Source organism: Microchirus variegatus, assembly GCF_963457635.1.
Source record: "Microchirus variegatus genome assembly, chromosome: 18".
Taxonomy (NCBI): Eukaryota; Metazoa; Chordata; class Actinopteri; order Pleuronectiformes; family Soleidae; genus Microchirus; species Microchirus variegatus.
The window spans coordinates 17666927-17685007 of NC_139819.1; the positions used below are offsets into that span (position 1 = coordinate 17666927).

The window sequence follows — 18081 nt, forward strand, 5'->3', positions numbered from 1 at the left end:
GATAAAAAAGCCCCGGTGTGCATGCGGTGAGGCAAATATCGAAGCGCTGCTGATGGATCACACCTCATAAAGAAAGAATAAATGTAAGAGTCATAAAGCTCTCAGCTCTGCTTTTCTCTTACATAAAAAACAGAGAGGATAGATATCAGTATGCACTGACACCACCTCCGTGCTGCTGTGGTGGAGGAGAATTATTTATCTCTTGTGCTATTCCTGCGAGGACACTGACAGCGGCTCATCTCACTGTCTGAGTACTACTGGCTTCCATTAGGGCCAGGAATTGCAGGATGATGTCTTTGTGAGAGAATGCACCAGTTCCACTGGACTTAAAAGCTCCAAATGCAGAAGTGACACAAGGCAAAGAGGCAAAGAAAGAAAACATTTATTGTTTATGAATGTGGTGTCACACAGGTCCTGTCAGAAAGGAACAGGGAGGGAGGTCTGGGTTTGAGGTCTCTGAAATAATTCTGCCCCCCCCCCCACACACACACAAACTCACACACATTCACACACTCACCTCTTTCAACAGACAGCCGGACTTTGGAATAGTTTCCAAAAAGAACAATCAGCACACAATCAGTGTAAAAGCAGTACATTACAGTTGCAAAAAAGACATTCTACTCGATGACTAGGTTTGACATTTGTGACGCCCACTGTCGTTCGTATTGTTATAAAAATGTACAGAATGACATTTTGTTGTGTCTCAGTGCAAAAGATATATTCCAAAATAATTTCAGAAAAAGCCGTGCCCTTGATAAATGCCCACCCGCCGTGTCACTACGTCACCCCCTGACCTGTGCCCCACAGTAAAATAACTGGCCTGTTTACAAGACCACCAATAAATAACCGACAGAAGCAGTTTTACAGTCACCGTCAGATAGCAGCAGTGTTTCAGCTTTGACTTTAAATACATATTCACAAACGTACACCTACGATTCAACTTTCACTATAGATAATCATAATTACAGTTGTGTTGATAGTAATTACCATAACAATAACAGCAAAAAAAAAAAAAACTCCAGTTTGTTACATACGCATTAAAGTATATACATTGCTTTTTTTCAAGTTCTGTGGCTTAATTTCCCGTGTGTGAGTTTCCCAAGTAAAAGAAGGCAATGAAGTGTCTCTTAAGGTCAAAGGCTGGGAAATTATCAGCTGGTGCAGATGCTGTTAATGGAGATGATGGCAGGGTCCACCAGGCCAAGCTCCTCGTGTTCATTCACACACAGCTGATAACCACAGCCCCGCCTGCGCTTCAGCGGGGTCACCTTGGCGTCGGGCTTGGCCCGAGGCGGCAGCAGGAAGCCCACGCTCCCCGCGATCAGCATGTGCCAGATGCTGTGGATGTAGAAGTAGTTCTCCTCCGTCTCCACGAAGGCGTAGAGGGCCACGGCGGACGTGGCGATCATGGTGCCGGGGAAGAGGAAGAACGCCCAGCGCTTCCACGTGGGCGGGTAGCAACGCCGGCGACGGATGGTTCGCACCGTCTGACAGGCGAACACAGCAGACAACACAATGTGTTTCAGCCTCAACACCGACATTGTGGCAACAGTTTTAAATGACATGACTGGAACAGCCTCCCCCTACACATCCGTGCATGCAGCCCAGTCCCTAAATATTTTTAAATCCCAGTTAAAGACCCACCTTTTTTCACTCGCCTACTATTAGCGTTTCCTTTTTTAAGTGCCAGCCAATAGTGTCCTGGAGTTATCTTTTACATTTTGTCATTCTGCATTGTTTTAATTCAGACATCGTCATTCAGTCATTTTTGCCTTAGGTCATTTTCTATGGGCTTTTTTTGCACTCAAGCATTAAAGCACTTTCTGTGAAGCACTTAGGTTGCGGCTCAGCCGTCTGTAAATGCGGTTTATAAATAAAATTTGACTGGACTTGACTCGATTATTGATGGTTCTGAATGAACTCTGACACAAATACACTGAAAGAAAAAAGAAAACGTTGAGAAAACTAAACATTTCAAGGCGACTTACTTGGCACAACTCTAACTTACAAGTTTGTCTAACAAAATAATATTAGTTGATGGAACTTTTTAAAAAACTTAAAAAAAAACTTTTGTTGGGCTGTTGCCTTGAAATTAGTTTTCTCAACTTTTTCTTTTTACAGTGTACTCAAAGTCAGTTTATATAGTACCGGTCTATATCAAACTTTTCATTTTGAATAACAAACAAATCCAATTCAACTTTCTTCCAAAGCCACACCTTTAAAAAACCTTTATGGAGGCATGTGTAAGTAACGGAAACAGACGTGACACTTTTTATACAGCCATGTAACTTCCAAAGATGGTCGATATTTTAATGAATTTGTCTGCATTTTTATCCTGCCAATATTTGCATTTTGCTGTTTTTATTGAAATATCCTCAAAAGCTTTTAGAGAATTGTGGACTTCTAATGAGTTTAAGGCATGGATGTATAATATGAACTGGATAGAGCTCCGCCCCTTCGCTTCCATTCATTCCTATGAAGCTGCTCACACAAAAAAAGTTTTTGACTTCCGCGTTTATTTCCGGGTTATGGGGCCCATAGAGCATGTGCAGTAGTGTCACTACCATAATGTCTCTCGGCTCGTACATGAACAGCGAAAAGCATGATGGGAGTACGCTAATGACGTGTTCTAGCGGATTTCATGAATACCGCCGTCACGTTAACTTCGGCTTTAAACCATGGAATTGTAAATAAATGCAAAACCAACGATAGCCAAGTGAATATAGTAAGCTGAAAAATACAATGACAAAGTTTTACAGGAATCATGTTGTTTTTGTCGGTCACAGCTCCACAGTTCACACCGTCATCAGTGTGACGATGTCCGGGACTGAACACAGTGATAAAGTGCAGCATGTCAGTCTCCTCTCCTCAATGAACCCACACAACAGCTCGTTAATACATAGATAATACGTTTGAAAATAAATGTTAATGAGCACCGAATAAACAACTAAAACATGCTTTGTCATAATATTTAAAAAATGTAAACGAAACCCCCTCATTGTCTTCATTTATTCACATTTCTCATAAAGTCTTCATGTTGTACGGCTCCGTAGCACTGTTCCCGAGACGCCACATGACCGCGCTTGGCTGTGCTCGTACACAGCTGTGACGTCACTCTGAGAAATAAGATTTGTCTGGGCTTTTTATGGCCTTTAGGAATGTTTTTCAAACATGAAACTCCATGAATTAAAAATATATAATATAAAGATTTATAAAAGCCCGTGTCCATGTCTCGAGGTGTCCTGTGGACACTTTTACAGGCGTCTCTTTTACTATTGCAGTCAATGGGAAAATTGCTTTTTGGGCTCCATGGGATTTTTGGTTGCAGTACCCACAGTGGCCACCATGCAAAAATTGTCTTCAAGGCAGAGGGGGCGGAGCTCTATCCAGTTCATATTATCCATCCATGGTTTAAGGATATTCTGCTACATCTAAGCTAGGCTAATTCGGCCTGTGCCTGCTACATCCTTTTGGATGCTGGGGTATTAGTGCATAATTGTCATGAATGTGTTCATTAGTTTAATGCAGATAATAATGCTCATTCTGTGTGTGTGTGAGGCTGGAGGTGGAGCACGGAAATGTCCATGTGTGTCTGTGTCCGTGCTCCACATTATGAAACACTGTTATTTTTTTTAACAGCGTTTCATAATGGCACCCACTGCCTATTGTTATTGATTTATAAACACTGTTCTTTTTCATTACATAATGCATTGGGAGGACAAAACTAATTGCATGTATTTTAGCAGCAATATGCTCCAATTCATAGTTTTAGATTGACGGCTAATAATATCTAAAGAGTGACAAAAAAACATGGAATGTAGCTTTTCTTTTTCTTTTGGATATTGTTATTTTTCTGGCTAATCTTTACTTTCATAAATCAGTGATTTAATTTGGTACAGACAAATGTGATCGTCTCTTCTTCCCCTTCCTGCTCACACCACCTCTGCAAAAGCAGCAGACGATCCGTGCCCTCCGCTTGACTGATCTAATTGTGTCTGGGAACATCCCGAACACCAGGCTTTGCAGAAACATGACGAGTTGAAACGAAAGGGCTCTTGTCGAAAAATGTGCGGCACTGCTGAAATGCAGATATACACCGTTGGACTGCTGATAAATGAGGAAATGTCAAATGATCAAAATATGGGATTGGGTTTATCTTACAAGAATGTTGCATGAGATCCAAATGATTCTCAAACTAAACGTAACAAGCAGTTTTTAAGAGCTGCTATGTGTGGAAAAACAATCACACTTTAATGAATGTGTTTACAGCATATTTTCATTATGTAGATATTACACCAGATAATGCATTTTATAACATGTAAAACATGCCAATAAGCCATCTGTAACTGAATTACAGATGTGCCACAGCTGAAAGACAAATAGCAAACGCCTGTGGCTTTATGAAAATGTGCACTGTCTTCCCTCATGTACATTATTATTACATGAAAACACATCTAATCTATATTTACCCAGACTGTTTGGGAGTTGCACACATTTCCCTTCTGTGATTACCTGCATAGTCCTGCCTACTAGTTCTTTCATATGCTTGGATTTTTACTGATCTTTTCGCCTTATTATTTTATTTCTTGTTTGTTATACATCAAAGCAAATGATCTGTATGTTCAAATCTACTTAGCAATAAATGAGAATCTGATTCACCCTCACATTTGGACGATACACCAGTGCTATGCATGGGTTTTCAAGTGTTGATGTTGTTTAAAAAACATATCAAATTTATGCTAAAATATACCGTTTCCTGCCTTTGTTGCTAAAGGCAAAGGGTCTACGTCTTGGAGTCAAGCAGCAGTTTTTCTTGCACATTTTTTTCCGGATCCTCCAGCTCACAGGAAAATAACACCCACACTATATTGCAGCGCAAGGCTTGGAAGGAATCCACAAACTCATGTCAGAGGTTTGGTGTTAAATAGCTTTTTTTTTTGTGCGCGCGCAAAAACCTTGCCTGAAAAACTATTATTTTTTTATCTTCCCAGTTCAGGGAGCACATTATGACTTGACGAAGAGTCACTGGAAGTACAAGGCGACTTATAATGGAACTACAAGCCATGACTAATACCCACAGGCTGAAAAAAAAACTTTTAAAGCCTGTTCAATGCTGACGTAAATAGGTTCATTGGTCAGAAACCCACAGTTTTAAGTTAGCTTGAATAACAGATGAAGGTGCTGAGGGACAATGGACAGTGCCATCCTCTTTGTCGTATGTATTTAACTACAGTGTGTTTACCAAGTATCACAAATACGCCTTGTGTAGAAGTAACAGGATTTATATCTGGAGCTTAATGTCATTAAATTTCCCCCCAAATTCCCATAAACATTATATGACTGTTATTTTGTTTGTTTGCTGTATTTTACTTCAAAATAGTTGCATTAACCCTTTAACACCGAATGTATCGCAGACGACACATATTTCTAATTGTAACTAGCACTGCAAGCATGAAAGGGCCCTCGCTCCGCGCAATTCGAGAAGCACAGCAGCTCAATGACCTCACTTGACGGTCATTTCGCTTTATTTTCATTTATAGACTAGTCATTTTTAGTTTTTTCCAAAATGGCCGACTTCTGGGTGGACAGAGCAAATGGAAGTACATTAGAAATTTGTTTGGAATCATGAGAGCAACAACTGTAGCAAGTTTGGTTCAAATCGGAACAACTATGTGTGACGTATACACAAAATTTTATGCAAATTTGACCACTTTATCTTGCATCAAAAATTCCCAAAAAATTCCTCAATAAAATTTGGACTAAGCCTAACACACACGCCAAATTTCGTCCAGATCTGACTATTTTGTCTGAACATAGCCTGACTTCTGGGGGCGCTATAGAGCCCTGGGGCTAGGCACGGGTTAGGGCCCTATGCCACTATCGCCTTTTATGCATGTTAATCCCTCAAAAATTAGCCCAACGTCTGAGAAAAATGACCAATTGAACAGGAACAACAGGTTCCTTGCACGCTTTGTGCTCGGGCCCTAACTACGCAACGTTTGGCTATCGGAAAAATTCCAACAGTTTCTGAAAGCTGAGAAGTTGCACGTCAAAGCAATTTCACTTGCAATTTCACCACAGGGAAAAGAGTTGGGAATACGCCTGTACTTTCAATTTTGTGGCCTCTTTCTGGACATTGAAACAAAGACAAATATATTTTATACTGTTTCAATTTCAAATTTAACATGCAAAATCTGGTGTTCATGTACAACTACAGTGCTTTTTTGTTTCTAAATAAAATGTTTGAAATTGTTAACACGCTATTTTAACATGCAGTAAATTGTAAATAACCCCCAGATATTGAAAGTTATTCTGGAAAAATGGGCAAAAGCACTTTCTGGCCCTTTTATGATTCAAATAAGCAAACGGAAATTGTGAGGCTTGTGTTAAAGGCCTACAGTGATATCCATTTTAATGATATTTTATATGCATTGATTTAATTCAAATACTTAATTATCCATTTTTTCTGCTGCAAAATGTGTGCAAATTTACCACCAAACTATTATTTATACTTTTATAACCATGGAGTCTTTTTCCTACTGTGAAGCAGACGTGTGCATTCCTCTTACCCATGCCACTGCCATGATGCCCAGGGCGAACAGGCTGGGTCCAAGCAGGTTCCACAGACCATGGCGGTCCAGCTGTAAAGCCATGGACAGGGACATCGCCCCCAGGAGGTACAGCACCTTGACAACACAACAGAAAAACACCCAGATCAGTAAATGACAGTAATGATGAAGCTGTGACAAAATCTTTGCAGCGAAGTGAACAGGAGATCCTGAACCACTGGGAGTTGATTTGTAATTCCAGTGTGTTCAATACTCTCCTCTTTCCCCTGCACTGTTCTGCACGTGTCTTGTTTTTTTGGCTGTGACAGGCGTACTTTCCAAACACAGCTGGTGCCATTGTGCCTTTGGAGGTTTAGCAGAGAAACATGGTATGCTACAAAAAAAGTACCACTAAGAGGCAGGAATAAGAAAGATAAGCTGCTGAAACTGGTGAAACTAAGTTCAGCAGTGTGACGAAAATTGAATAGTGCTTTCATGAAGGATTTATATACCTTGCCTGGACTAAAAATGAGTTTGAACAGAGCTTTGCTTGGTTCTGTTGTCTATTCATTCATGAATCCCTGAAAAAGATTATTATAGAAGGATACACAAAATATAAATTATATTTTTATATTATAATAGATATTTTTAAATTTTCTTTATTAATTGGCAGCTATCAAGATGTGAAGAAGACTTAGTTTTAGTAACAGATTACAGACCAAAGCTTACAAGCACATTTGTCCTGCAGTCATGCATGTGTTGTCCACAAATATGAAAGCTGCACTAATTTCTTAAATATTCTGCTTATTTTAGAATGGAAAAATGTGTTCCAGTAGCCCTAAAAAGACTATGAAGAGTCACAAGATTGCGTGTTTATATCAAATTTGTGTTTGTCTCAGGAGGGTTCACAGGGTTGGTAACAGCCTCTGTCCTTAGACCCTCGACCAGGATAAGGAAAAACTACCAGGGAAAAAACCCTTACACAAAGCATTTAGGCTGCATTTTTCCATTACTATGTTAAAACGTGTATACAGAGACTATAATAATGTACTATATAGTCCCTCAGGATGTCCATATAAAGAGTTGTGTATTATTAGCAAGGCAATTTACCAAGGGTGCACCTGCTGTGTGAGTACTAAGGGTTAACAATGGATTGAAAGTATTGGCTGTACAGCTCATGACTCCAGAACTGCTAAAAAATATAAATGAACAGTTTCTGAAAGCTGAGAAGTTGCATGTCAAAGCAATTTCACTTGCAATTTCACCACAGGGAAAAGAGTTGGGAATACGCCTGTACTTTCAATTTTGTGGCCTCTTTTTGGACATTGAAACAAAGACAAATATATTTTATACTGATTCAATTTCAAATTTAACAATTTAAAGCGGAACTAGACCGGAAGTTCCTATTATCGCTGTTGTTTTGGTGTGTATCTGCGTCATTACCTTGTTTATGAAGCCCTGACGGTTCGAAACAAACAGTTCAGCCATTGCTGAGAACGTTGTGTTTTATTGTAATCTCAGGGCTCAACAAGATCACTGAAAATCCCGTAATAGTTACGTAAGCAGCAGTTCTCCTGAACATATTTTTAAACACTGTTATAACAATGTTTTGATAATGAGGAGCAGTGCATCCACCGTTCCAGAGGGGGGCGCTGCGCTTCTGAGAACGGATGTGCTGGATAGTACTGGCCAATCACAAGACTCTGTCTTCTGGGGGTGAAAGTTCACTCTGAAATCTCGCAGCAGAAATACACCGTCAGAAAAGAGGATTTCTATCGGCTAGTTCACAGCAACTAGGAGGTTTTTGACCATAAAAACAAGTTAATATATGTAAGTAGACCTCCATAACTAACATTTATGTGCAACAGGACCACTCTATGTGACCTTTAACAAGATGACCACATGCAGCATCATCTGTTCTCATGCACCAACAACATATTGAAAAACCAAATATGTATTCATCCAAAATGTGGTATTTTCTCCTAATATAGTTATTATAGGCAATATAGATTTATCTTTACGTTTGCTGTAGGAATAAATGATCAAAACACTAATTGTTAGTACAACAAACCAGGCAGTAAAGTTACAGTTTAACGAGAGAGACAATTTGTTGACAATGAAAATACAGCTGCAGCCTCATTTTGTCATTTCACTTCAGAGAACACTGAGCTTCCTGTATCTGAGTGGGAGCCACGATATAACAATGGAATCTGAATGCAAACAATAGAAACCCTTCTAATACCAGTTTAACATTTAAATTCTTTGCCCAGCTCACAATTTGACACAGTCAAGGGGTATAAAAGAGACGGAGTCAGAGGGGAGAAGGGAAATCAATAATGCGCTGGGAGAACTTAAGGTTGTCCAGGATGCCTGGTGTCTGCTGGAGGAACGCGAGCAGGGCAGCGACGGCCCGTCGGTTGAAGAGCAGATCTAATTGGCACACACCGAGCAGGGGGAGGAGCAATGTGGTGCAGCCCGAGGACTCTGTGCAGCAGCAGTCATCAGTCATACTGCACCACTGAATCGTATACAGCAGCACCCAAGCATGCATGTATACATGTAATGTGTGTGTGTGGACGTGAAAGCACAGAGGCTCACGGGCAGAGGGTTTTTCAATGTAATTAATCACCACCTGTCATTGTGACGGACGAGCTTGTAGGAATTCTGGTAAGAGGTCTATTTTTATCTGCCACGTCGTTTTATGCTTCAGAATGTACAGCCATATAGACACATACAGATAAGATGGTTTGCAAGATTAAAATGACTGAACCTGTGAGTAATTTGAGAAAATGAGGATCTGCTCAACAGTTTTCGGAGCCCTCCAACAAATCTCATGCGTATTTGATTCAAATTTAACACTGACTGAATTTTACAGCTATAGATATAGGCTTACACGTATCATTATTATGATAAAATTGATGGCTGTTTCTGTAAATTAATATTTCTATTTCCCCATACAAGCCTGACTGTCATTGTGTTATTCTCTTGGCCAATTGTGACTCTATTTACGGCACAAAGAAAACTGCATCATCCATTGTCTAAGTGTTTTCCTCTGGTATCTGCCACAACAATGGAAACGGCGGCTTAAACTGTTCAGAATAAAGATTACTTGCTAAAATGCACTATAAATATTTTATGATTATGTGAAGCTTAATGGCAAAAAATGGAAATCAAATGCTCGATTTTTTGTTTATTTTAATGAAAACTAATGGACACTCACTACTGCGTAATAGTGCAAGGTGTAGAATTCTCCATGTACATTGTTTACCACAGAATGAATTAAGTCTATGGCAGTTACAAGGATGCATGTACAGACAGTTTTCTCTCAGTTGCAAAAGAAAAACGAAGTAGAAAATGGAACTTGAGTGACAAGTACACAGCATACAGAGAGAACGTTTTTGCTTGAAAGGGAGAATTAATTTTCTAATAAAGTAATACTATGATAATACAATTTTATTTCTATAGTAGTCACCACGTAATAGCTTGATGATAACAATAGAAAATGTGTGTGGATTATATATAATAATATAATATCATCTGCTCAATACCATATTATTACCTCCGTTATTACCAATGTGACAATCGCATAATATGGAATGAACATAATCTCATTACAAAACTGTTACCAACATCACTTGTGTGGTCATAAGATGGTGATAAATATAGATATTGCAATTAGGCAATCTAAACTTTAGTCAATTTTTTTTCCAGATAACTGAATGTTTCAACTTTTGTCTTCTTAAATAATAAAAATAATAATCATAATAATAATAATAATAAAATAATAATAATATTTTATTTTATTATTTTTCTCAAAAATGTATTGTTTCAACTTTTGTAAAAAAAATATATATTTATGAATTTGTGTATTTGTGTGATTATTTTCCTGTCTTTAAATGTAAAATTGGATGTTAAGGATGCTTAAAACCTGACCTACAGAAAGCAAAAATCTTATATTATTGTAAAAAAAATCCCACAATGATAGAAATAATAATGTTTATCTTGTGTAGACACCTTAAGGTATAGTTGCCAAATAATTAATTTTGAAATAAATATTATGAATGTATATACTTTTTTTATAAATAGTTGGTTGTGCCACCTGACTTTTTTTGTTTGTTGTGAAGTTAAAAAAAACACATTGTTCTGGACTCAAAAATATGCATTACATTAATTTTGAAAGTACCTTTTTAGAAGCTTTATTTGTCATTGACCCATATATATATATATATATATATATGTATATGTATATATATATATATATGGACACACACACAAATATATAGATATATATATATATATATAATACTTTTTTATCAAAAAAAATGAATGTTTCAACTTTTGTAAAAAAAAAAGATAATGATTAAAAAATATATACATATAAAATTTAATTGTTCATCTGAATCAGGTGTTGGAGCAGGGCAACATCTAAAACATGGCAGGGCAGTGTTCCCTGAGGACCGGGGTTGGGAAACACTGATATAAGTTATATAAGGTACAAATTTAGATCTTTGAAGGTCAAAAGTGGCATTCATAAACACAAGGCTGTATGCTGTATGTAGAGTAAATGAAAAATAATACATACACAGCGAAGCATGCACACGCACGCACGCACACACACACACACACACACACACAAACAAACACGCATTTGTTCCGTTAGGCAGTCCTAACATGTTCGATTTGATTGGTGACTGTGTACTGCAGTGCTCAGCGAAAACTAAAACTCTTGAGGACAGCAGATGTTCATATATTTTCCCTGCCCCCATCCTCCCACTTATGGACACACACACAAACGCACACACACACAAATGCACACACACAAACACACACATCCCTGAGACTGCTTCATGTTGGTGTGCAGCCAGGGAGTGACCCAGGGAGAAGGTGCACCTGTTCTCAATATGTCAACCACCAGATAATTTCTGGCCACACATCAATGAATCCAACACCTTAGCTATTTCTATGTCTTACCAAAAGAATGAGACACGGACAAAACTCACTGTTGTGAGCTGAAACGTTATTATTTTCACCAGAGAGTAGAATAACGTCATTACAACATGCATTAATTGTGATGCAGCACTATCTCTGAGCATATCCGTTGTGACATGCCAAGATGAAAAAGTTGTTTGAATCCAGCGAGTGCTGCTAGTTAATCTTTTCGATACTCAATCCAAAGAAGTAGGTCACACTGGTCTTTGTCCACTCTAAAATAAGATTTTGACGTCCATCATTCTGACTAAGGTCCCAAATCAGATGATGAAGGAGAGGATGGAAGCAGACATGTCACGACAAGTGCCTTGTTCTTCATTTTTTTTACACATCCTGCAAAGCTACTGTGAGGGAAAAGCAGTTTTGGTCTTTGTTAGTTAGTTTAATCCATCCATCCATCATCTACCACAGGGGGGGTCGCAGGGGGTACACCCTGTACAGTTCGCCAGTCCATCACAGGGCCTCATATAGAGACAAACTACCATTCACTCACACTCTCACACCTATCGTCAATCAAGAGTGACCAATTCACCTAATCCCCATATTGCATGTTTTTGGACTGTGGGAAGAAGCCGGAGAATCCGTAGAAAACTCACACACACGGGGAGAACATGCAAACTCCATGCAGAAAGGCCCTTGTTCCAACCTGGGCTCGAAGTTGTTCCAACTGGGTTCAAACCCGGGAACCTGGGTCTTCTTGCTGCAAAAGCAAGAGCGCTAACCACTACACCAACCGTGGTGTTTAATAATGTTAATAATTTAGAGAGACAACTTCAATCCTCTCAGCAGCTCTCAGGTTGTGGTGGTTCGTAACAATAGACGTGACAGAGGCTCAAACACCGCAAAGTTACAACACAAACAAACTAGAAAAGCACTCGGAGAGCGCAGACCTCCACCAAGGCAGCTCAGTGCCAACAAAATACACCCTGCCAGTGCATCTGGGTCAGACATCGAATGTTGTAACCAGTGATAGAGTCTACAGATCATGCCCAAAATGTAATCACTTGTTCCTGGTCCCATTGCGGACATTTCCTGAAAATTTTATCCCAATCCGTCTGTGACTTTTCAGTTATGTTGCTAACAGACAGACAAACAGACAAACTCCAGCGAAAACCTGGAGGTTTGGTGGAGGTAAAAACCACCCATTTTCAGACTGCATGTGAATAGCCCATTACATAGCTCTCACTCTCACTCCTCTAATCCCTCTTTGACTCTGGGCTTGTGTCAAGTTGTTGCTCCGCTAACAAGGAGCTCTCAGCTTAAGTGCTGCCAGACTGAATCATGTAGCAGCAGACACGTGTTATGGTCAGAGAATGACCGCTTTCATCAACATATGGCATTTTTGTGAAGAAAATGAAATGAATGACTGCTCCACCTCGATTAGAGACAACTTAACCAGACACAGACCTGTTTGAGAGGCAAAAGGTGAAAATGGTTTGTTGTGTAGGATCAAGATCAAGGAAAAAAACCCTTAAAATGAGGCAGGGCAGTGTATGAGGAGGCAGGGTTGAGGTTGAATCATGCGGATATCTGAAGGCAGTTCAGTTAGTAAATGTGAGCAGGTAAAATTAGTCTGCAGTGTTATGAGACTGTTGGTACAATGTATTTTGTTTTCACACGACTATTGATTCTGCTTGGTGGTGTGTGACTGTTCTGTACAGAGAATCAATGAGGAGCACAAACCAACCCAGTGGCAGTCGGATTTTGAGGATTAATTATTTGAATTATTTAGCCATACTATCCGTTGGAAAGTTCTGGAACCATCTGTAAACCATGTGTGCTTATTATCATCCAGGTCATGCTCTCAACATTTGGGGCCGTGTCGTCACTCAGCACAAAATCTTTTGCAGGACTTCGGCAAAATGAGACGTTCGGGTCGATAATTCTGATGATTTGTTGTTGGTATCGCTACCTTTTCCCCGCCCTTATAGCTACTTTGCATTGCTGCACTTTCTGTGGCTCAGCCACCTGTATTAGTACATGAATATCATTGTCACCAGTGCACCAGAGTATAATCCACTCGTTGTTAACTCCAGGCCTGTACATGCTCCACAAGAACAGAGAAATGTGTTCTTTTGCTCGAGATGGCAAGAACAAAGTTATTTTGGATTTCACACACAAGACGCTCAAGTGCAGAACTCCTGGAAAGTCCTAATTGGGATGACAACATTTTCACCTTTAAGGGGACATATTATACCCTATTTCTCCAAGCGAACCTAGTTCCCTGGTGTCCTAATGAACATGTCTGTGACATGCTTTGGTCAAAATACCATAAGGATGAAGCACTACAGCAATTCAATCACCCTGCCAAAACAGCCCTGTTCAGAACACTCTGTTTAGTAGTATCTCTTTAGGTCCACCTTAAAAGTCTACCTTTAAAAAAAAAAGGTAAAGCTTAAGGGACAGGAAATGACATCAGCCACAGAGGCGACTGGGATTTGGAAAAGTGATCATTTGCAGACTCAAGCAGGCACATTTCCAGATAAATCCTCTGTGGCTGGAAGTTTGTGTAGGACTCTTTGCTGCACTGTGGAGCCAAGAATAGAACTTTCCAGTTTTCGGATACCGCTGCCCTCGCCAGCACTTTTGTGTGTTTTACAGACAAAGCCGAGCTCCGTGAGACAACAATTCCATGAATTTAGAGCATTGTGACGTCCCAGTGAGTGCTGAAGTCAACATTGCGCGTTTCATCTCCTGTACTTAGACTGAGGAGGACCACAAAAACATGAGTCATCTTTTTTCACACTTTGCCGACCTCCAGTCCCAAATATAAGGATTTAAATGATTGAAAAGTTGATTTTGCATAATATGTCCTCCATAATATTTAACTATACCCACTTCAAATGTCTAGCCAATCACACAATAGTTGTCGTACAACACACCAGAAAGAAGTTCTGGCCAGATGATGTGTCAAGAACAAGCTGCAAGAACTCCCACATGAGCGCTGCGAGAAAATAATGACATCATTCTTTTCTCGCAGGCCTGAGAGAGAGAGAACACATTTCTCTGTTCTTGCAGAGTATGTACAGGCCACTCGTCACTTGGGAGCTGGTGGACATTTGTCGGCCATGTTTTGAAGGAGTATTTGAAATGGCACAGCCTAGTTGTGCAGCTGTGACACAAGCATGCAGCCCCTAAACAGGGACAACGCTTGTGTATTCCTGGTTGGATGTAGTTTCCACCAACACTCTGATATACCTGAGGTTTGTCATTCAGTCACAGTATTATTTAAGGACCAGCAAATGAGCAAAATTCAGCCAGACAGTTTAGATGCACTTTAACTGAAATGTCTACTGCCCTGAATCTTGTTACTTTGCTTCTCTGCCTGAACCTAATTTGTCTTTACCTAGTGCCAGGATCACTTACCTAACAATATCTAGCCACAGTCAGCCAGCTTCCCTCATTGCATGCTGCTTTGTGAATATCTGTCTGCTACTGCACCTGGACCCTCACACAATCCAAGCCAGAATTGTGTAATTACTTAGAGCCAAGGACTCTTTAATTCCTGCAGAAGATCAATTTACTGTTATCCTGTTGTGAATTAAAAGCTCTTTACTCTAGGACTAACTCAGTCTACATACACAACTCTGCATCCTTTTAACTCCTTTTTTTTTGATCCTGTGTAAATTCAGCATGACTGTAGGAACTTACCTGCTTTATGATGGACTTAAGCCTCGCCATGGCGATCACAGTGACCCACACTGACATCAGCGACCCGAGGAAGTCACAGAACTGCAGGACATCGTACTCCATGATGCAAAACACCACAATACCCGGCTGGTCGCATGCATGGTAGAACTGTCAGGAAAAAGGGAAATAATAGTTGGACACGCAAACAGCAGATGTAGTACAGTTGAAAGCCTAGTCAAAAGGGATGTAGCATTCCCTGCTAATGCAAGCTTGTTCTGTTTTTAAAAAAAATCATTATTATATATTAGTGCTGTCAGTTAAACGTGTTAATTAACGCGTTAAGTCGAACCCATTTTAACGGCTTCATTTTTTTTTTAGAAGACCAAAAATTTTGTGAGTAATGATATATAATAGTGCTGTCAAACGATTCAAATATTTAATTGCGATTAATCGCATTAATGTCATAGTTAAGTGGGTGTGTGTGAGTGTGTGTGTGTGTGTGTGTGTGTGTGTTCCCGACCGGTTCGTGCAGCGTGTCTGTTGTTTTGTCTTTCAAGGATTCTTGGTAACACTAATGGCTCCAGTAAAAAACATTTTGATCCAGAGAACCCTTTAAACCCCCTTTCCTGAATAAAGGGTTTTAAAAGGGTTCTTGGTAACACTAAGGGTTCGAGGTGCTACCTTTATAAAAGGTTCCACTTGGAACCAAAAAGAATACTCCTATGAGGACAAGCCAAAGAACCTTATATGGTTCTACTGAGCACTTTTATTTCTAAGAGTGTGGAAGAATTGTTGATCTGCTCACAGCCTCAGAGACTATCCTGACTATTCCAAAGTCAAGTTATAAAATAAAAGGTGAGCAGGGCCCCTGCCAGAGGAGATAAGGCTCACAGCATTGGTAACTTTTGAAATCACTTCTTAAAAAACATTTTTATACACTCTGAGAAATAAAAGTGCTAAGTAGAACAATATAAGGTTCTTGGGCTTGTCCTCATAGGAGAAGGTTTTTCAAGGGTTCTCTGGATCAGAATGGTTCTTACTGGAACCATTAGTGTTAAGTAAATTGTTCCAGGTAGAACCTCAGCCCTTGTAGAAGAACACTTATGGAACCCTTATTTCTAAGAGTGTAGACCTTGATGGAATGTTGTCAAACTCAATTTTGTTTACTTTCCATCTCTATTTGTATTTGTATTTGTTTTAATTTCTTCATTTACTCCCACTTTCTTTTTAATAATGCATAAACCCTGTCTTCTGTCTGCTTCGTTTTACTGCATGAGCATTCTGCTTTTGCTTCATGTTTTTTGTTTTAAAGGTGACATGAACATGAAGTCATTGTCAGCGCAAAAATATAGGTCAACTCAGGTGTTTCGCAAACTGCGTCACTCACAGTGGAGAAGAACATGGTGAAGATGTAGACCGAAGCTTCCAGCAGGTAGTGGCTCCGGACGGCGATGGCCACAGGAGGGACGAACATCAGGTTACTGAGGCACAGCAGCAGGGTGGAGAGCAGCTGGAAGCTGTAGGAGTATGCCTCCGAGTTGTCTGTGCAGCCCCAGCCATCCCAGCCTTATACACACACACACACACACATACACTGTCAGTATGTTGATCTAACAGAGCACAGATATAACACAGTGGAAAGTTTTTGTGTTTGTGAGAAAAAAAAACATCTTTCTTTAGCTCTATATAAACTTCAGAAAAATGGTTTGTTTCAAAAGTCATCATCTTAGAATTTACAGAATCTTTTCAAATGAAAAGTCAAAAGTTTCTTCAGCCCCTTGTGTGAAAATCATCCAAGCCTGAAAATGGTGTCATCGTTGTTTATCTCATACAATTGCGTCTGCTGTTGCGAGTGCCCTCCAATGCTTTGCCACTTGAACTGGACGCTCATCAAGCAGTGGGTCGGATAAGACGACGCAGATGAAACATTCGTTATCGCTCTACTCTGTGTGAGACAGACCAAGTGATGAATGCAAATGCACAAGCAGTCAGGTCAACAAATATTGGGACAAGGACACAATTCTCTTCTTTTTGGCTCTATACACCACTATAATGGATTTGAAATGAAACAAACTGCACACTTTCAGCTTTAATTGGAGGGTATTTACATCCAAATCAAGTGAACGTTTAGAGGACCAAAAGTAATGGGACAAACTAAACAATCACAAATCAAACTTTCATAGTTTAATACTTGGTTCCTTTACAAAAATCCTTTACAGTCAATTACTGCCTGAAGTCTGGAAGGCATAGACATCACCAGAAGCTGGGTTTCATCCCTGGTGATCTACTCTACTGCAACGGTCTTCAGTTCCTGCTTGTTCCATTTTCCCCTTAGTCTTTTGAAAGTGTGCAGTTAAAGCACATCTTGTTCGTTTCATTTCAAATCCTTTGTACACTCTTAGAAATAAGGGTTCCAAAGGGACCAAATGGTTATTCTATAAGGGCTGAGGTTCTACCTGGAACCATTTGCTTCTGAAGGATTCTTGGTAACACTAATGGTTCCAGTAAGAACCATTTTGATCCAGAGAACCCTTTAAGTGGAACCTTTATAAAAAGGTTCTACCTGGAGCCCTTTTATTTCTAAGAGTGTAGTGGTGTATAGTGCCAAAAAGAAGAGAATTGTGTCCGTGTCCCAATATTTATGGACCTGACCGTATATGAAGTATGACAATGGATTTAACTGCAGAAAATGAGCGCTGATAACAGAAGATCAAAGGCAGGATTTAAATGAGCCTCAGAGGACATGCTTTGTTTAGTTCCATAAGCTCATCTTTTATTAAAAAGCTGTTCATAATTAAGAGTGTGCGTTATTGTCTTATCAAATTGGCTAATATGAGATGATTATAACCAGGCTGCTGTATGATTCATTAAACAGTGGCATCTACTGTCCTGTGAGTCTGCTTCTGCCAAATGA

The 18081-nt window shown here is 39.6% G+C and overlaps 1 protein-coding gene across 1 annotated transcript in view; it reads right to left on the reverse strand.

The window, feature by feature from the left end:
* Positions 1–1151: 1151 nt before the first annotated feature.
* The window catches only part of tmem8b (transmembrane protein 8B), a gene marked incomplete at both ends in the record, with an annotated part of 48297 nt that continues 31367 nt past the window's right edge, over positions 1152–18081 (reverse strand). Inside the window, 4 exons of the mRNA XM_083904643.1 lie at positions 1152–1487; positions 6570–6686; positions 15189–15335; positions 16555–16733. Coding sequence (XP_083760769.1) covers positions 1152–1487; positions 6570–6686; positions 15189–15335; positions 16555–16733 — 779 coding nt within the window. The remainder of the gene's footprint in view (positions 1488–6569; positions 6687–15188; positions 15336–16554; positions 16734–18081) is intronic.